Consider the following 21,702-nt stretch of genomic DNA (forward strand, 5'->3'; position numbering starts at 1 on the left):
ACGCTTCTTGCATGGCAGAAAGTGCCGACCGCAGCAGAGAAAGCGATTTTAACCCCCCAAAATCTAAAAAAGTCATGTCTGGAAGTACTTTGGATTTTGGTCAGTAAGAGGTAAAATTGTTGAGCCGCGAGATAAAGTTGTATGCAAGCTATGTAAGATACAGTTAGCCTACCATTCGACCACTAGCAACATGAGGTCACATCTCGAAAATGTGCACCCAAATGAGCATGGCATAATGTGTGGAACTCCAGCTAAAAAGTCACGTCTTGACACTTACTTTGCATCGCCGCCACAAGCTCTTTGTCTGCAACACGACAAGAGGCCATAACGGAGAAATTCATTTTGTTCATTTGTAAGGACATGAGACCGATCAGTGTTGTGGATGGGGCAGGCTTCAGGGAGTTCTGTCTAGCAATGGAACCGAGGTACCATATCCCTAGCCGTGGAACAGTCACCAATAGAATCGTAGAAGTGTAAACGGCACCTCATACAAAATAAAAGGAATCAAGACCCGACGGTGACAGTGCACTAAAAAGACAATGGAATAAATTGCAGTCAGTTTTTCTCCCCCTTTTTTTATACAAGCACCAAGAATGCAAGTAGCCTTTTTGTGTTTAATAGCACTTTATTTTTTATGAACCTTGATTTGTTATTTGTTTTCACATTTCTCGGAATTGTGTGCCTCATTTTATTTAACGTTAAACAGAAACATTACTTAAGTGTAGGCTACTGTACTGACTGAATAGACATTGCATGAATAAAGGATAAATGCACTGCTTCCACTGGTTTGATTATTTACCGTTTCATGTCAAGGAAAAGTTCCATGTTTACCACAGCACAGCTCGCTCAGAAACTTCAATTAATATTAATAATATTTGTTTCAATCACTGAATGAAGCCTGCTATATTTGGGACAAGAGTCGCAACCTTAAATTGCTTGCACAAAACTCTTGATCAGTACTCAAAATTTGTTTGTTCATTTAAACCGTTATACGCAGAGAGCGTGAGGGTGAGAGAGAGTGAGGTCTGCGGTCTTGGCCATTAGTTGATTAACTTGTTTTTGTGTAGGTAATGCGTTGTCAAATATGTTTAAACTTAAATAGTCTACCTATACAAGTAGTTATGTCTCTTTGTATTCATTTGTCCTGTTATTGACAAAATGCGCAACCAGATGTTTGAATATTCGTGTTTTTTTTTTTTTTTGAGGGAATATTCGAACGTCATTTGAGCAATTTTGACAGCCCTAGCCAGAATTAGACCCGAGTTTATTTTTATAAACGTGCCTTAGAAACAAACCTTTCTGGTGTGCATCTTGAGACAGCACAGTGGCATTGCTCAAACATGCATTTTAGTCTGGGACTAGGCTTAAGCCTCGTCTGTGAAACCAGAGGAATGTCTACTATATACTAATGTTACTTTCAACTCGGGCATCTTAAATTTGATCTCATTAGAAAATTTGCCATCTATTAATCTAGGATCTAGTAGTGTTTCTCCAGAATTCCATGTGATGACACTCATGTTATTAAGAAACCAAAATTAAAATATGATCAACAAACTACAAGTCTTGACTTTTTTGTTTTCTTGTATAAGATTCTGTAAGTGACACAATGATCTTAGATGCATTATATACAGTACAGTCCAAAAGTTTGGAACCACTAAGATTTTTAATGTTTTTAAAAAGTTTCGTCTGCTCACCAAGGCTACATTTATTTAATTAAAAATACAGTAAAAACAGTAATATTGTGAAATATTACTACAATTTAAAATAACTGTTTTCTATTTGAATATATTTGACAAAGTAATTTATTCCTGTGATGGCGAAGCTGAATTTTCAGCATCATTACTCCAGTCTTCAGTGTCACATGATCCTTCAGAAATCAATCTAATATGCTGATCTGCTGCTCAAGAAACATTTAATGTGTACAATTGTACAAAATATTTGTGTACAGTATTTTTTTTCAGGATTATTTGATGAATAGAAAGTTCAAAAGAACAGTGTTTATCTGAAATCTAATCTTTTGTAACATTATAAATGTCTTTACTGCCACTTTTGATTGATTTAATGCATCCTTGCTGGATAAAAGTATTCATTTCTTTAATTTCTTTAAAAAAAAATAAAAATAATTCTTACTGACCCCAAACTTTTGAACGGTAGTGTATAATGCAACAGAAGCTTTGTATTTCAGATAAATGCTGTTCTTTTGAACTTTCTATTCATCAAGGAATCCTGAAAAAAAGTACACAACTGTTTTCAACATTGAAAATAATCATAAATGTTTATTGAGCAGCAAATCAGAATATTAGAATGATTTCTGAAGGATCATGTGACACTGAAGACTGGAGTAACGATGCTGAAAATTCGCATCACAGGAATAAATTACCTTTTAAAATATATTTAAATAGTACAGTTATTTTAAATTGTAATAATATTTCACAATATTACTGTTTTTACTGTATTTTTAATTAAATAAATGTAGCCTTGATGAGCAGACGAAACTTCTTTTAAAAACATTAAAAATCTTAGTTCCAAACTTTTGGACTGATGGACTTATATATATATATATATATATAAATGATATATTTTAAGATGATAAATTAATTAATTTGAATACATCTACCATTAGAAGGTGCCAAAAACATTCAGATAGTTTACCCAAAAATTATCCCATGATTTACTCATCCTCAAGCCATCCAAGGTGTATATGACTATCTTCTTTCAGACCAACACAATCAGAGATATAGTTAAAAATATCCTTAGTCCTCCAAGGTTTATAATGGTTCTGAATGGGGGGGGGGGGCACATTTTTAATTAAAAAATAATGCATCTATCCATTTAAAAAAGTAATCCACATGACTCCAGTGGGTTAATAAAGGCCTTCTGTAGTGAAGCGATCCATTTTTGTAAGAAAAATATCCATATTTAAAGCTTTATAAATTCAAATAACTAGCTTCCGGCGGACGACCATACACAGAAGATGCAAGTCGCCAAATGAGTAATCCTCTGACGTGATGTATGACGCAGGATTTAGGAGTATTGTAAGCTTAGATGCCTCTCGCGATTTAAACAAATAGGGCTGTGCAACAAATTTAAGCTCCTCTTCTCATATCAAATTCTTCCAAAATTTCTCTTTAAAAATTATCGTATTAGACTTTTAATCCGTGACCAGTGATTGGTTTTGCTCATGTTGCGCGTTGGGTCAAAGGATACCCTTCCGCCGCAAGTCGACTTTGCGCATTCTGCGTACGGTCATCCGCTGGAAGTTAGTTGTTTTAATTTATAAAGTTTTAAATATGGATATTTATATGGCTCTTATAAAAATGCATCACTTTGCTTCAGAAGGCCTTTATTGACCCACTGGAGTTGTATGGATTACTTTTTTTCACAGATGGATGCATTATTTTTTAGTTCAAAACACGGCCCCTCATTCACTGCCATTATAAACCTTGGAGGACTAAGGAAATTTTTAAATACATCTCTGATTGTGTTCATCTGAAAGAAGATAGTCATATACATCTAGGATGGCTTGAGGGGGAGTAAATCATAGGATAATTTTCATTTTTGGCTGAAACTAACCCTTTAATTTGGACCCTGGTTGAAGCATTTCCAAGTCACCAAGGAAAAACAACTGTTATACAACTGTTCAAAAATTTGGGGTCAGTGAAATTGTTTTTAAGTAATACTTTTATTCAGCAAGGACACATTAAATGAATCAAAAGTAACAGAAAATACATTTATTTTGAACGTTCTATACATCAAAGAATCCACAAAAAAAATATTACGTTTTTCAACGTTGATATTAAATGTTTATGCTTCAGGATTTCTGAAAATTCATCACATGAATAAATTATATTTTATAATATATTCAAATAGAAAACAGTTATTGTAAAATCTAATAAAACTTCACTATAATACTTTTTCTGTATTTTTGGTCAAATAAATACTACCTTGGTATGCATAGGAGCCTTCTTTCAAAAATTTGACCAACCCCAAAACTTTGAGCGGAAGTGTACTACATTTGTTACTCAGACTTTAATCAGTCAAGGACACAAGTGTATATGAATTCAATTTTCAGATTTAAAGGGATAGTTCACCCAAAAATGAAAATTATCATAATTTACTCACCCTCAAGCCATCCTTGGTTTATACTGTATATGTCTTTCTTCTTTCAGCCAAACACAATCATAGTTATATTAAAAATGATCCTGAATCTCCCAAGCTTTATAATGGGAGTGAATTGTACCATTTTTTTGAAGCCCAAAAAAAGCACATCCATCCATCATAAAAGTAATCCGTACGTTGATTAAATTATGGGATAATATTCATTTTTGGGTGAACTATCCTTTTAAATTTTATTTTTAATTTCAGGAATATCTTAAAATGATCCTAAAATACAGTCAAATTGTTTCAGTCAGGTAAACGGAAAAAATTAATGTCTATCTTTTGTACAAGGCACTAAGCTGGCCAACACAAAATGACTTCCTGTTAACGAACTAATTACTTTTAATCAGATTAGAAGATCTTCAAACTTTGTCCCCATCAGAACTCACACTGAACTTAAAATAAACCAGACCATTCTAAATTACTGCATCTCATTAATGAAGCTCATCTTGCCTCAGTAAAAACCATATGGCTATGGCTACAGTGAAATCAATTTATATGAATATTGAATAGCTTCACTCTCATCTACTGTACCTGAAGGGCTTTCTCAAGTTCTGCGATGTTGCCGGCCTCCCCCACCAACACCACCCTGGTCTCAACTCTGGGCAATACATCTGAAAAGGAGAAAAGACCACAGGCAAAGGTGAATCTCTATGGAAATAGACAAAATAGACCTGTAGAAAATAACCTCTGTTGTTATGTTTGTGCACAGTAAAATGGTCCACCCTACAGAAATGTCAGTTGATATAAGGTTGACCGAGAAAGAGAGCGGCTCACTTACCCTCTGTCTCATCTGCGTGTAGACCCATGAAAAATTGCTCCTTTGTGGTCTCAGCCATTCGGGAGTCGTAAACGGAGGAGTCCACCAGCAGGCTGCGGCCCGGCCCTAAAGTAACTATGCTGCTGTCAGCCATGGCGCTGTGACAAGGGGTGGCGACCCAGTCCTGTCCAGAATATCAAGAGCTGAAGGCCAGAGAGAAAGTAGTGAAAAGGGCGGCACAGGGAAGAAAAAAAAAAGAAACAAACACTCAATGAAGTATAAAGGAAGAAGAGAATATATATACACACACACATACATACATACATACATACATACATACATACATATATATATATATATATATATATGAATGAATGTGTGTATATATTATATATACACACTCTAAAATCTAAAATGAATCTTAAAACCAAATCAACAAAAAAAAAAATTGAACTTACCAGTTGCATAAATTTAATGGTTAATTATTCTGAATGCAGCATTACAATAATAAAAAATGCTGTTGTTGTAGTTCATTAACTCCCTCAAAGGAGTAACAAAACATAGCATATATGCATTTTAATCGGTAATGATCTAAAGTATCACATATTGTAAAGATTTGACAGCTTTTTTTGAGAGCAATGCTGTGACAGCTGATTGGAAGCTGCAATCCACTTCAGTGACATGCGCTAGCATGGGGTGGCTAGCTAACTTCTAAACAAAAGATTTTCTTCTTAAACAAAGCCTTGTATTTAGCTTTAAGCAGATATATGATGAAAACTTACCGTACAAAGCTCTAGACCAGATATGTGCTGGAAAATGTTCTGGTGAATGAAGAAACACTGAGAGTTCAGCTGGTTGCCGAATCAGCTGAGCAATCTAAGTTTATGTTAGCCAAACTATTGATTAAAACTAACGCTTGCAAACGTAAACACTGCCGTCGTCGCAATGACACGTAAAGTTTGTCCAAAGTGCAAAAGAATACGATTAAGTTACGAAAATAAGTTTAGTTGAAATTTTAAGCCCATTGTATACGCTCATTTGATAGGTGGCTCTGCTCAACTAGCTCTCTGAATTCAAAAAAGCAAGCAAACATAAGAGCCTAACGCCGATTGGCTGAGAGTGAAGAGCTCGGCGGAAGTTCTGAAACGGCGACTCTGATTGGCTTTTGAATTCAAACGGCGATGCGCGCTGTGTAGTCAGCAGCTCGGACTGTGGTAAAGTGAGACAAAATTATTGCTTGTATTTAACATTATGAATAAAACACAAGATACTTATGTAGACATAAAACTGCAATGTAATTCATAAAAACACACAAAGAAAGTGGCGAACAAAGTCAAGTTAGCTGTTTAGCTTCATAGACAAATGCCTGTTTAGCCTTACAAACATTACCATGCTTACCATAATTTCAATCGATTAATATACTTTAATATAACATTTTATATGAGATTTTAATTGGGATTTTAAAAGCATTAGCCCATTAAAAAATGCACATCCATACTGGAAAATCCCATATTAATTTATTAGCCTAGCTATAACTGTAGTAACAGTATTTTATTGTAAATAAACTAAATTAAGACAGTGTATGAAAATAAGCGAATGCATGATTAAACTATGATTTTTTTTCCCCTTCACATTCATTAATAACCTAAATGTGAACTCTTTTGTCCAAAAGCTATGTTATAGAAATAAAATCTATCATCCTGCAGTCTTGATGTGATCTCGCCCCATTAACTGCCTTTGAAACAGAGCACTGAGACTCAGCCTGCCCTCCTCTCGTCCAAAAGAGCAGTCCCTTTTCCTTCTGACAGAAGTCTCATTCTTTCTTCTGTCCGGCCTGGTTTCGGGCAGGAACGACTCATGATAAATAGACTGCCAGGTGTCTTCAAAATCTTTAGACACCTGAAGCCAAACCGAAGGACAAAGTGAAGGCTGCTAGAGTGCACTTTTTTAAAATTCGGTTTCAATGCTTGTCACATCTCTCTGAGTCTTTGTGTCCCTCTCTCTCTTCTGCTTTACTCTCCTGCTGCCCCTCAGGAGTTTTTGGGAGTTTGAAAGCACCCTCTGTAGAACAAAGCCAAGCGAATCTTGCCTGTCCCTCTCTCTCCTCACTGTCCTTCTCTCAGATGTGCACTTCTCTTAAAAATAAAGCTTCCAATTACAACCAAAAACAGTCTGATGGAACACAAGCAAAAGTTTCTGTCAAGTTTGTCGGTTGAGGTTTCATAGTCTCCATACGAAAAGTCATATATGGTTTTGTAATGAATGTATTTCATTATGGATTTGAAAATGTACAGTCATGTAATACATATTCACATCAGCTGTAATATTAAGCAAAATATTCACATATGAACTACCAAGAATTACGTCGGCATTCAATATGAAATCTTTGTGCTTAGATATTTACATACAAACAAATAAAGCAAACCAGTATAATCAGGTTGATACGGAAAGTAAACAAACCACTAATTATATTTAAATCACAATCATATGTGGATATTTACGGTTATGAGATGAAACATTTGGCATCATTACTACATTCACTGTCAAACTATTGTCTGGTTCTTCATGTCATAGCAGGAAGGATACAGTACATGTGATTTTTTTGTATTGGATTCTGTTATTGTTTAGCACAAACTGACAACTTTCACGTGCAGTACTGTAAAATAACAGCAAAGCTGGAATATTTATGCTACAACAATCATCTGAAATATAAAAAATCTGTAAATATTACACATTTAAACTACGTTTCAAGATTTTTTTATGTACAACCACAACATGATAGAGATGAATATATCAAGTAGAGGCAAATATGTGAGGAGGATTAAAGATATTCAGCTTTCCAAACAGCAAAGGAACGAAACTTTACAGATGGCTTTCATGTCAGGATATAAAAGAGAGTATAAATATTGTACATTAATTCATCAAAAGTGCTCTGTTTCTGACCAACAGTCTCATAAGCAAATAAGAAATAAACAACAAAACAATCAAGTATATTTAAGCATTTCAGTAGAAGTTTCAGCAGGACGGAACTGTCTAGAGTCTCTTCCTCTCAGTGTTTTCAGACGGCCATCTCGGTGCAGATAGCATACCACATGAAGTCTGTTGCGATTATATCTGGATATTTCCCTTCAAATACCCCTGCATTTGCTGTTAAGGCACAGCAGAGTGAACGCATGAAGGCTGCATGTTGAATTTCTGACTCACGACTGCAGAATGTTGTCAATGTCACGTCAGCGCTGGAGAAGGCCAGAAAAGACTGGAATCTGTTCTGGTCAGTCTTTCTCAAAACGGTCGTATAGCAGCAGAGTTTACCTATTCCTTCAGCGGAGCAGATGTCTGTGTAGCATTACAAAAGATGTCGAGCTATTGTCGAGTATGATGTATAAGCATGGCACTACGGAAAGCAAGGACACATCACGGCACGTTCAGCATGCAAATCTGCTGTCCTGAGCGGGACGCGGCCTGGTGCTGTCGTCTGCGTCCTCTGTATCGGTGAGGGCAGCGGTGCAGAGGTCACTGAAAATATCTAAAATGAAAAAAAAGGGGGGAAGATGAGTTAAGTAATGTACAGTCTTTCCATTTACAGCAATAGGAAACAGGTGGCAAACAAAACCAGACCTTGCAAAAGCACTCAATCATAGCAAGGACAAGATTCATACAAACAAGAAAACAGAAAAGACATGACAAACACGCAAACCTTCAGAGTTATTACTGTGCTTTACGTCTTTTGAAATGGGATGAGGGAGTTGTTCCTGCTAGAGCACAGTTTAAGAAGCTTGAAAGCGCAACATGAAAAGCATACAAAGACTTCAGTATATATATATATTCAGGTCAGGACAGCTGTAGGGCTCAACAATAAGGATGAATCTATAGGATGATAAGGATGAAGCAATAACATATTTTTGTCGTAAAGAAAATGTTAGTTTTTATTCAAATAAAACTTTTTGTAAAAATAATGTAATATGATATTATAGCTAATACATTAATACAAAAGTAATTTTCAAAATATACATATTATATATTATTATATTATATATTATTTTTATTATTATATTATATATAATGATGATACATATATTATTATAGAAATATATGTAAATATATATATATATATATATATATATTTAACTTATATTTATTACATTATTTTATTTATTATCTGATTTATTATTTTATATCTATTATATTTAAATGTACTTTTATAGATTTTTATCACATTTGTGTAACATTTCTAAATTTATGTATTTTCATTTCTACATTTTAAATGTATTATTTATATATTAAAATTATACAAACAATTATATTTAACAAAATATAAAATGTATTGGCATATATGCATATACTATCGTTCAAAAGTTTGGGGTCAGTACTTTTTTTTATTAAACCTAAATGATTACCTTCATTCAACAAGCATGCATTATATTGAGCAAAAGTGATTGTTTTAATCAATATATTTTAAATATATTAAAATAGAAAACAGTTATTTTACAGTTATTAAAATTCTGTCATTTATTACTCACCCTCATGTCATTCCACACCCGTAAGACTGATTGTTAATCTTCGTAACACAAATTAAAATATTTTTGTTGAAATCCGATGACTCAGTGAGGCCTCCATAGCCAGCAATGACACTTCCTCTCTCAAGATCCATTAATGTTCTAAAAACATATTTTAGTTTAGAGTAAAGTGGTTCAATATTAATATTATAAAGTGATGAGAATATTTTTGGTGCCTCAAAAAAAAAAAAAATGTTCCATTTGCTTCAGGAAGCTTCGGAGCATAATGAATCAGCATACTGAATCATGATTCGGATCACATGTCAAACCGCCAAACTGCTGAAATCACGTGACTTTGGCGCTCCGAACCGCTGATTCGACACACTGATTCATTATGCTCCGATGCTTCCTGAAGCAGTGTTTTGAAATCGGCCATCACTATAGTCTTATTTTGGGGTTTTTTTGGCGCACCAAAAATATTCTTGTTGCTTTATAATATTAATATTGAATCACTGTACTCACATGAACTGATTTAAATATGTTTTTAGTACCTTTATGGATCTTGAGAGAGGAATTGCTCTCTATGCATGCCTCACGGAGTCATCAGATTTCAACAAAATTATCTCAATTTGCATTCCGAAGATTAACAAAGGTCTTACGGGTGTGGAACAGCATGAGGGTGAGTAATAAATGACAGAACTTTCATTTTTGGGTTAACTAACCCTTTAAATTGTAATAATATCTCTTTTTACTGTATGTTTACTGTATGTATATATGTTGTGGTCAGTGTTAAAGGGTTAGTTCACCCAACAAAGATGCTGTGTATGTGTGGTTCAGATACCCTCAGATTTCATTAAAAATATCTTAATTTGTGTTCTGAAGATGAACAAAAGTCTTACAAGTGTGGAACGACATGAGGGTGAGTAATAAATGACAGAATTTTCATTTTTGGGTGAATTAACCCTTTAACAGGACAATAATCCTTACAGTTGAGTCCAGAGCTGTCTCTGCTCTTAGTCAAAGCTTTAAATGAATATGCAGCACCTTGTTATTAGTAGCAAAAGTTTGAGAAAACCAGACAAACAAGACCAAAAGTGGCATTGTGAGCATGCCGAGTTTTCATGGAATGAAGTGCATGCCTGTGGAGGTGATGTCATGCACACCTCTTTAAAAAAAAAAAGCAGGTGCCTCCGCCAGTCTCGCCGTCCACTGACCTAGATCTTAAATTACAGCCGGTATGTTTCACGTTGGTGTCTTGTGTGCATTCATGTGTAAGATATGTGTTACAGCGAGAAGGGACTGAGTGACATGAGAGGTCAAAGTGCATCATCTAATGCATCGCCACAAAAAATGTAATCCTCATACAATATGCGTCAAATATCTGTGAATGAATTTTATGGTGACCATCAGTCTGAACTAAGCGTGTCCAGAGTGGTAATGTCAGTCATGCCCTTCTGCTGCTCTTCCTGGGATTGGTGTGTGGTACCAGAGTTACTGTATAGGTCTACTTCCTCAGCTGTGGACTGCAGGACAGTGGGTGGCACCAGTCCTGTCTTCTGAGTTCTAAGGTTCTTGACTAGCCTAGAACATGAGAGACAGTGTTCATCTTCAACGGTAGCACGAACATACAGATTTGTGCTAGAGAACCTGGAGCTCAACAAGGGGTCAATATGATTGTCTGACTCCTTGGAATTTTCATTCAAACAACGAAAGAGGTTTGATGGACCTGTTATATATGGTGGCCCACAACACCAAACAATAGCTGTCTCATTTCTAAGGCTGCGTCCTCCGGAGGTCGCATTTGTTGGCCGCATACTTCATAAAGGATGTCTTATTTCACCCAAAAATGAAATTTCTGTCATTATTACCTCACCCTCATGTTGTTCTACACCCGTAAGACCTTCGTTCTCATGAACACCACGACGCATGTGTGTGATGCTGACGCTGGAGCCAGCCAATTATGAGCTGGCATTCGGATGTAAACACGGAAGCTCTGCACTGCGTTTACTGCGTATGAGACTAATAGGGAAGAGGAAACTGTCACTTCATAACATTAAGTTTGAACCATTGTAGTCACATGGACTATTTTAACAATGTCTTATACTTCTCTGGATCTTGAATGTAGTAATTCCAATGATAAAAAACATCTTGGATTTCATCAAAAATATCTTAATTTGTGTTCCAAAGATGAACAAAGGTCTTATAGGTGTGGAACAACATGAGAGTGAGTAATTAATGACAGAAATTTCATTTTTGGGTGAACTAACCCTTTAATGACTTTGGAATGTAGTGGTCAGTTTACTGAAATGATGCAGCCTCAATGACGCAATGTGACCTCCGGAGGACACAGCCTTTAAAATGAGACACAGCTAATGTACTTAGCAAAAAAAGTTCAAAACACAATTAAATTAGGCCACAACACAACAGAAATGCAGCTGATTACTAGCCAGGAGCAGTTGCTCCTAAAATAGAATTGGAGGACAATATATCCTAATCTGGTCCATGTTTCCAGCAGGACCGTATACTGTAATGGACGAACATCTGATCTAAAAAGTATGTTTGGTCAACTTAAATCCATCACATTGACTTAATTTTCCAAGTTGACACCGCCCCCTTGTGGTTGGAAGCATTCTTCTTGTTTTGTGGCTAAAAGGTGCAATATGTAAGAATTTTGCAGTAAAATATCCAAAAGCCACTAGGCCAGTGTTGTATATTTTGTTCACTTAAGTACTTAAAATATCCCAAATGTTTGCAACTATTTGTACATCGTGAGAAAATTGCAATTTTAACCAAGGCTCCGGGACGAGTCGCCTGTCAATTGCGTCATACCCGCGTTACCCTCAGTTTCCGCTTTTATTTTGTAGAAACCATGGAATCACCAAAGACGCTTTAATATACATGTTTTAATAGACAAGGGAACAACTGTTTTGATATATTTATAGACAGAAAATGAATTATTGTTATACAGGTGCTGGTCATATAATTAGAATAGAATATCATCAAAAAGTTGATTTATTTCACTAATTCCATTTAAAAATTTTGATTATTATAACTGACAACTAAGGAAAATCCCAAATTCAGTATCTCAGAAAATTAGAATATTGTGAAAAGGTTCAATATTTAAGACACATGGTGCCACACTCTAATCAGTTAATTAACTCAAAACACCTGCAAAGGGCTTTAAATGGCCTCTCAGTCTATTTCGGTAGGCTACACAATCATGGGGAAGACTCCTGACTTGACAGTTGTCCAAAAGACGACCATTGACACCTTGCACAAGGAGGGCAAGACACAAAAGGTCATTGCAAAAGAGGTTGGCTGTTCACAGAGCTCTGTGTCCAAACACATTAATAGAGAGGCGAAGGGAAGGAAAAGATGTGGTAGTAAAAAGTGTACAAGCAATAGAGATAACCACACCCTGGAGAGGATTGTGAAACAAAACCCATTCAAAAATGTGGGGGAGATTCACAAAGAGTGGACTGCAGCTGGAGTCAGTGCTTCAAGAACCACTACACACAAACGTATGCAAGACATGGGTTTCAGCTGTCGCATTCCAACAGACAGACAGCGTCAGAAGCAGCTAAAGACAAAAAGGACTGGATTGCTGCTGAGTGGTCCAAAGTTATGTTCTCTGATGAAAGTAAAATTTGCATTTCCTTTGGAAATCAGGGTCCCAGAGTCTGGAGGAAGAGAGGAGAGGCACACAATTCACGTTGCTTGAGGTCCAGTGTAAATTTTCCACAGTCAGTCATGGTTTGGGGTGCCATGTCATCTGCTGGTGTTGGTCCACTATGTTTTCTGAGTTCCAAGGTCAACGCAGCCGTATACCAGGAAGTTTTAGAGCACTTCATGCTTCCTGCTGCTGACCAACTTTATGTAGATGCAGATTTCATTTTCCAACAGGACTTGGCACCTGCACACAGTGCCAAAGCTACCGGTACCTGGTTTAAGGACCATGGTATCCCTGTTCTTAATTGGCCAGCAAACTCGCCTGACCTTAACCCCATAGTATTGTGAAGAGGAAGATACGATATGCCAGACCCAACAATGCAGAAGAGCTGAAGGCCCCCATCAGAGCAACCTGGGCTCTCACAACACCTGAGCAGTGCTACAGACTGATCGACTCCATGCCACGCCGCATTGCTGCAGTAATTCAGGCAAAAGGAGCCCCAACTAAGTATTGAGTGCTGTACATGCTCATACTTTTCATGTATATACTTTTCAGTTGGCCAAGATTTCTAAAAATCCTTTCTTTGTATTGGTCTTAAGTAATATTCAAATTTTCTGAGATATTGAATTTGGGATTTTCCTTAGTTGTCAGTTCTAATCATCAAAATCAAAAGAAATAAACATTTGAAATATATCAGTCTGTGTGTAATAAATTAATATAATATACAAGTTTCACTTTTTGAATGGAATTAGTGAAATAAATCAACTTTTTGATGATATTCCAATTATATGACCAGCACCTGTATAGGTGAGCACATTTAGTCTTGCCATTTATCAACATAAGTCATCCAGCATTTAATATGATATTCTAAAATCGATCTATCTTACTGCAGTGTGCAACAAATGTCTCACAGCAGCCGCCGAGTAACGTTATAACATAATTTTCAACACACTCAAATGTATCTAATATGATAAACAGAGCTGCGTTACCTAATACGCTTGACCGGAAAAGCAGAACTGGCGCCGGCGACTGTGACATAATAAAAGTTCTGCTGCTCGTGAGGCGTGTGTTGCGCAATCGCTCCAGCGGCCTCATTCAGCTCCCACAACACTCGCTCCTGCTCTGCTTCATACTACAGTAACATTAATAATCACATCCATGAACATGATTTCTGCCCGAGTCCTATCCCAATTGTTTTCCACCAGCTGTGAGGTGAAGACTATATATCCAAAGATTCCACGCTCAAACTTGGCGTCATCAAGCTACGCCTTTGTTTTGAAAAGACCTCTAACAACCTCTAGCAGACAGAAAATATTACATATTGCACCTTTAATTCTGTTGTATTTAACATTAATTAACATTTTCTTTGCTTTTATTGTGTTGTGCGCCTATGACCATCATAGTTATAGATTATATACATTTTTTACGGAGACATAGTCATAGGAAAATTGAGATTGAAGGAAAAATTATATTTCAACGCTTTTGCCTTCACTTGGAAAACTTTTATGTTCTCCTAACAATCTTTGCATTTTCTCACAAAACTTTGCATTCTATGTCAAAATGTTATGTCTGTGGTTGAGTGTACATTAGCTGTCGTTATTGCGGTGCATTATGGGATACGTCCACTATGGCTTCACATGGCTGACCCCTCAAATGGTGCCCTATTAAAGTGTATAGGGGGTGATTTCAGACACAGCCTTTATTTCAATGCTTTTGTGAGCAAATGCAAAGTTTCTTGGGGGAACACAAAACTTTTGCAAATATAATTTAGTTTTTTCCATCACCATGTCCTCTTGGGAGCTCCATAACTATTACCTGGAGTTAGAAATTGTACGATACAAGCAATTACATAATAAGAGTCAATAATGTTCTAAATACTGTAGAGCCCATAGTAAATTAAATTATTGGTTTTGATAATTACATGCTAGCTTGTAAAATATTCATGAAATTGATCTTGGGAGTTAAAAAAAAAAAATAGCATGTCGACTGAAATAAATGCTTAATCCCTGATTTCTAGGAGCTTGGATCTTGATTATTTTCCAGGACCAACATGGATATTACAGCAGAACTGTCCTATTTGGGTCAAGTTTAATAAGAGTGCACAGTGTTTTTGTAGGTTAAAACTTTTTATTGGTTATACTGTGGGATATTGGGATTATGTTGTGATATTGGCGATCAGTATCAATGTAGACAGTACAGCCCATCCTCAAGTTTCTTGGCTATGTATCGCATACACTCCTCCTGACACAAATGAGCAAACTCTAAAGCCTCCTGTGGCTCAAGCTACCTTAACTTTAGCTCAGCACTGCACAATGTCAAAACATCCACATCCATGAAAGCCTGAAAACTTCTTATGAAGGGTTTGAAGGGGTTGATTGGTGAGCAAAGAAAACTTTGAAACACTTTACAAAGCAGAAAAATGACTGGAGACAGTTTTCAAGATTAAATATGTATGAGATACTTCAGAATATGGCTGGCTTTTTCATTTTAGTTTAGAAATGTTAGATTAGGTGGTATTCAGCATCCTCAAAATGGGGTGCATTAGACCCTTGTGAAACTTCTCTTTCATCTCTGCTTTTTAAGGCAACTGGTTAAACATCAAATAAGAGAGAAGAAAAATAATAATTAAGAAAAAATAGCTTGCAAATAACACGTGGCAATTTCTTATAAATGCATTTAGAAATGTTGGTTTCACCTACCATGTTCAAGAAGTTTCAATTTAGCAACTCTGAAAATGTAATTTGGTGCAATAACATAACATATTGCACATGTGAATGTACTCAACTCATCTTAATTATATATACACATGCCTTTTGGGTTTTTAAAATATTAATAAGGCGTATTTTTCTCAATATTGTTTCTCTTCAATTATATTACTCATTCATTCAATTAGCGTTTTTCCCTTTTTTTCTTCATTAACATCAGGACAGTTTTATCACCCTGACAAAAATTAATTTTACTATTGAAATTAAAATGAGACTTATCATAAAAGAGGTATATTAAGTCAATTAAATGTTTAATGTATTTTTGAAAAAAATAAATGACACAAGAAATGTCATTAACCCAATTTCTAATTTCTAGAGAATGGCTTGGTTGAATAAATAAGCAAACTACTGATTACATTTTTATGAAACTCTCATTTTGATTGCAAGCAAAAACTTAAAGCAAAACTTAGAACGATGATATTAAGAGAACCAACAATGAGATCTCAAACAAAGTAAGCTATGTGTGAGTTTCATTAGTGATTGTCAGGTTTCTAGTGAAGCCCTCTAGAATGACTGCAGCATGTGATGCCTGCAGGAATATATCTGGATGGCGACTTCACTCATTACTCACCAGTGGCCATTCTCCGACTCTTCTAGGAATTGTACTAACTCCCCCGCTTCCACGGAAAGATCCTGAGCAGTACCTGACTCGTACGTCAACTGCACCTGATAGCGATCATTATCCCCCTAAAGAGAAAGACAAAGATGTGCATTATTTATTTCAGGGTCATGGCACCAGTTTTGGGGTTTACTGGAACTGGAAGGTAATAGACAGGGAAATTAAAATTCATGCAGGGGTCTGTGTTTAGTCAATCTTTTCTTGGAAATCTTATCTGTTGTTTATTCAATGATGCCCTCTGGTGGTAGGAACCATGCATGTGCACTTTAATTCCCTCTAGCCACCATTAAAGAGGTTCTGGATGACTTTTTGCTGCATAGCTGTTATCAAGCCTGACTTTTGAAGCAGATCTCCATTCCTCATTCATCAGGCAGGAGGATTAAACACAGAGAAACTCCTCTGGGTGTTTAAAAGTCAAAGATAATCTGGCATCCTTTCAGTACTAATTGTAAAATGTTGCTATCTTTTATCTGAGCTTGCTTAAATTCAGCAAAAAAAAATCTCTCTTTTTTTTTAACTTTTTAAGGGATAGTTAAACCAAAGGTGAAAATTTGGTTATAATTTACTCAAACTAATGCCATTCCAAACCTCTTCTTTCTGTTTCTTCTGTGGTAGATATTTTGAAAAAGATGACATTTTGCAAGTCAGTGAGGTCTAAATGACAGTGGACAATTTTTCAAAAATTATTTGGGATTAAAATAGTTTAAACTGCATCATTTTAAACTATGGGTATTCTTGCCAATTTCTTAAAAAGAAAACATAATATTCTACTTATATATTTAATGTGTGTGAATGTTTAATGTATTGTGAATATTTAATGCAAATGTTAAAGCACTTTCACATCAAAAGTGAAATGAATAAGCCTCAGGCTGAAGTAATTCATATTTATGCCAGTACAGTAGAGGGCGCAGCTCAAACAAACAAACAAACCTTTCAGCAGTGCTGCAATGCAGGATTAAAGAAGAATAGGATACGGGATACTATTTCTAAATCTAATCTAAAGTAATTTTTGCTTTTTGGTATGGTTGAATTAGATCATTGAATGTCAGACATTGGTTAGTAAAGTGAGATTAGATACATAAGGTATATTTGTTTAATTTAATATAGTTCATTATTACAGGTTTGCATTCAATTCTGAGATTGCATTTTACTGTTTTTATTCATTTTGAGGAAAACTGAATGTTATTGTGCAAGTGAGATGAGTAAATGCATGTTCACATTTAATCTAGAACTACAATAACCTTCAAGTTCACACAGCGCACACAACACTCTGCATTTTATTTCTCTCAACATAGGGACATGAGAGTCAATAAATGTGAAAAAGCATGTGCATGAGCGATGGAATGAGAGTAAATTCCAAATTTGGAAGGTGAGATATGTGGACAAAATGAGGATGAAGTCATTTACATTTTTGTTATGTCCTTCATCTTCTCCATCTGAGGAAATGGAGAGTTCTTCAGCACTAGAAGGAATGGTCTCAAAATCCTCAGCATCCATTGATGGCAGACGCCGTTGACTCCATCCTGGAAAATTGTACACAAGAGTTAACATCATTCAGTAAAAAAAAATTATGAGAGATGACACACAGGGAATAGTCTAGTGCGTGAGTTTTCCGGAGAAATCTTCTGTGAAAGGTAGACAAGATGTTGAAGCACTCAATGAAAATAACTCTGACTGTTTCTGTCACTGTCAGGCATCGAATGAGGAATGAAAATAGACAAAAACACCCGAGAGAACCCGATATGATTGGCACATCGCTGCCTTTTTTCACATGATTACCTGGTTGAGACGCAGACCTCGGCACAGCGGGCTTGGTACCGACGGTACCTTTACTTTTGCTCTCAGTGGGATGTGCACCTCGCATGGTGTCTGTGAGAAAATTCACTGTTTCATCAAACATGATCTCCATAATGGTAGCACTGCATGTGAAACGAAACCTCACATTATCATGCACCAGTCAAAAAAAAAAAAAAAAAAAAAAGCAACAGGAAGTCTCTCGCACCTGTTGAAACTTACACACCAATTTATCAGAGATAGAGCACAAAACAGAGGGAAACTATAGATTTGGAAGTTGATACACACACTTGACATGAGCTGAAAACCACCACCACAACACCACAGCGCAAGCGTAAACACTTGAAATCAGAATAGATAAAAAACAAGCATGAAATCTGCTAGATTAATGCAGGCTCAACAACAGATAAGGATTTTTCAAAACTGCAAGTCTTGGTAGCATCTGTATCAGTTGGAAATTACAAATCAGTATTGGTTGGCCATGTTTGCCATTATTTTTTTCAGTGTTTTTGAACACTGAACATTTTCTTGTATAATTATAATAACTGTATAATTTCAAACTGTTCTTGCATTTTTTTTTAGAAAGAAAACTTAATATTCAATGAAAAACAAATAATGAAAAAGTTCAAATAAATATTAACATGCAAGAAATATATTTTGAATTAAAGAATGTATATAAAGTATAAATTAAAAAAATTATTATTATTATTAATATTAATAATAATACATTTTATAAAATGATAAATGCATGTAAAAAAATAATTATGCCATATATATATATATATATATATATATATATATATATATATATATATATATATATATATATATATATATATATATATATATATATATAGAAAATATAAAAAAAAAAAATTATATTTAAAAATTAAAATAAACTTTTTTTTAGAGCCCTGTTAATGGATGTAAACCAAAAGGTCTCAGGTTCAGGTCCCAATAGAGGTGACCCTGAAACTGAAAAGTTTTTGTAAGATCACATGGTAATTTTTCCAAAACATCTTTCCTGGCAAAAAGTGTCCTGTCACTTTGAATAAAAATCATCTGGCCTCTTACTATAAACAATAATTGAATAAAAACAAGCAAACCAAAAAACATCTTACAAGGACAATTTTCAGCATGCAACATGCCGTGCTTTCCATGTGGTACCTTCATAGCCAAATGGTGTAGGGTCGCTCTTGATCTGATGCCTCTTGCTCTTAAGGCTAGCGGAGAGAGGAACTAAGCACAAACATGCATTTCTTTTAGAAAAGAAGTCTAGCTCATATATCACATTCTTTCAACCTATCCATCCAAGATTAATAATCACAATAATTTTTCATTATTGCCCTCCAGTTGCAATGCTTTCATCACAATAAAAGAGAATAATGGGACCACAAGAAACAAAAGGCTCATGTGCATCTATATTCTCAGAGCTGCACAGTGGGGCTTCACTGTTAAATGTCATGCCACATCCCAAATGTCAGCTTATCAAGAGTCAGTATTTATTATTCAGTGCAGCTGTCTCTTCATGTTTTTTAGGGGATTCATTTGCTACAAAGTGCACAGTTTGATTCTACGCATTTCAAACCTTTTATACGAGGTGTAATGAAGGAGCTTGGGATGTCAAAGGTTGATAGTAAAATACCAAAAATGTAACAATGCCAGTTTCTGTGTGGAAAGCCCAGTTTCAGTTCTAAGGAGGTGTTAGGTGGGCTACAGGACTTTCAGGGTGGGCCAGAGAGTTGGGTTGCCAAGGTGCTAAGCCACTGAATAGGTGGGACAGGCCCACCCAGCCCCCCCTGCAGGCTGGACCTGTAGTAGTATCGACAGAATCGAATACTGCCAAAATTTGAATAGCTCTTTGACTGACAAGTGGCTGCTTTCTTGTAAATGCTTGCATGTAAAATTTGGGGTCAGTACCTTTTTTTTTTTTTTTTTTTTTTTTTTAAGAAGAAGAAATATATTTTTTTTATTTAGCATTAAATTGATCAAAAGTGACAATAAAGACTTTTATCATGTTCAAAAGATTTCTGTTTCCTGAGCATCAAATCAGCATATTATGATTTCTGAAGGATCATGTGACACTGAAGACTGGAGTAATGATGCTGAAAATTCAATTCAAATTCCTATTAAATAATAAATTACATTTAAAAATATATTACTACGACTGCCCCCGTAGTGTATATATGAATCAAATAACAATACAATGAAAATTAATAGTAAACAGCCAATTAGCTAAATAAAATACATATTTAATTGACAAATTAAATCTATATTAAATCTCTATTAAAGCTGCAGTCAAAAATTATATAATGAGAATATACAACATGAATCCATTTTCTAAACCGTGTTTTTGTCTTATCCTGAATCCTTATGGTGCATTTATAATAAGTGTTTATATTCTGACTATTTCAGACCAGACTGGTAGGACTCGCCGCAGAGTATCACAGTAACTGCGTGACTCGCCATAGACATACATGGAGAAAAGTAGCTCCGGCTAGAATGTTCCTCCGCAAGACACGTGCAGTTCTGTTTATTAACCGCTAGAGGGCCAAAAACCACGGACAGCAGCTTTAAGAATCATCAAATTTCACCGGAACTGTAACTACTTTTTGGAAATTTTGGTATTGTAATGGCCATCAAAGGAGCTTTATCAAAAAGATTTGAAACAGTGCAATGCAGCAAACTTGAACACTGCAACATGGCATGCAGGGGAAGACTTAACCCACAAGCGAGGTAAGCAGTTGCTTGGGGCCTCATCAGACACCCAGAACCCTATATAAAAAAAAAAAAAAATATATATATATATATATTTTATATATAGATATATATATATATATATATATATATATATATATATATATATATATATATATATATATATATATATATATCCCCATATCATGGATTAGAGTGGACCATTCCACTACTGCACATGTGTGAACAGAAAGTTAAAAGCTACAGCAAGCGTGAGCTCTTTAGCAGCAGAGCTTTGCTTATAAATATATTAAGATAAATCTTTATACCTCTGACTAATTTTAAATTGTCCTTTTGACACATTTCTGAAATACACCGATCAGGCATAACATTATGACCACCTTCCTAATATTGTGTTGGTCCCACTTTTGCTGCCAAAACAGCCATGACCCGTCAAGGCATGGACTCCACTAGACCCCTGAAGGTATGCTGTGGTATCTGGCACCAAGATGTTAGCAGCAGATCCTTTAAGTCCTGTAAGTTGTGAGGTGGAGCCTCCATGAATCGGACTTGTTTGTTCAGCACATCATACAGATGCTGGATTGGATTGAGATCTGGGGAATCTGGAGGTCAAGTCAAAACCTCAAACTCATTGTTGTGCTCCTCAAACCATTCCTGAACCATTTTTGCTTTGTGGCAGGGTGCATTATCCTGCTGAAAGAGGCCACAGCCACCAGGGAATA

At 35.6% G+C, this 21,702-nt stretch overlaps 2 protein-coding genes across 13 annotated transcripts in view; both read right to left on the reverse strand.

Moving 5' to 3' along the window:
• Positions 1-5,975, reverse strand: part of ect2 (epithelial cell transforming 2) — a 43,110-nt gene extending 37,135 nt beyond the window's left edge. For all 5 annotated transcript variants that reach the window (XM_067387364.1, XM_067387365.1, XM_067387368.1 and 2 more), the window contains exons 1-3: positions 5,701-5,975; positions 4,940-5,121; positions 4,693-4,772 (exon numbers count right to left, since the gene is read on the reverse strand). In XM_067387364.1, coding sequence (XP_067243465.1) covers positions 4,693-4,772; positions 4,940-5,072 — 213 coding nt within the window. In that variant the 5' untranslated portion in view covers positions 5,073-5,121; positions 5,701-5,975. The remainder of the gene's footprint in view (positions 1-4,692; positions 4,773-4,939; positions 5,122-5,700) is intronic.
• A 1,240-nt stretch (positions 5,976-7,215) lies between these two features.
• The window catches only part of mcf2l2 (MCF.2 cell line derived transforming sequence-like 2), a 109,593-nt gene continuing 95,106 nt past the window's right edge, over positions 7,216-21,702 (reverse strand). For 4 of the 8 annotated variants that reach the window (XM_067388348.1, XM_067388347.1, XM_067388351.1 and 1 more), the window contains 6 exons: positions 19,430-19,501; positions 18,248-18,337; positions 17,876-17,991; positions 16,421-16,536; positions 10,901-10,995; positions 7,216-8,444 (listed from right to left, as the gene is read on the reverse strand). In XM_067388348.1, coding sequence (XP_067244449.1) covers positions 8,344-8,444; positions 10,901-10,995; positions 16,421-16,536; positions 17,876-17,991; positions 18,248-18,337; positions 19,430-19,501 — 590 coding nt within the window. In that variant the 3' untranslated portion in view covers positions 7,216-8,343. The remainder of the gene's footprint in view (positions 8,445-10,900; positions 10,996-16,420; positions 16,537-17,875; positions 17,992-18,247; positions 18,338-19,429; positions 19,502-21,702) is intronic. The other 4 variants (XM_067388352.1, XM_067388353.1, XM_067388354.1 and 1 more) reach the window with 3 other exon arrangements.

This window comes from Chanodichthys erythropterus, chromosome 6 (assembly GCF_024489055.1).
Source record: "Chanodichthys erythropterus isolate Z2021 chromosome 6, ASM2448905v1, whole genome shotgun sequence".
NCBI lineage: Eukaryota > Metazoa > Chordata > Actinopteri > Cypriniformes > Xenocyprididae > Chanodichthys > Chanodichthys erythropterus.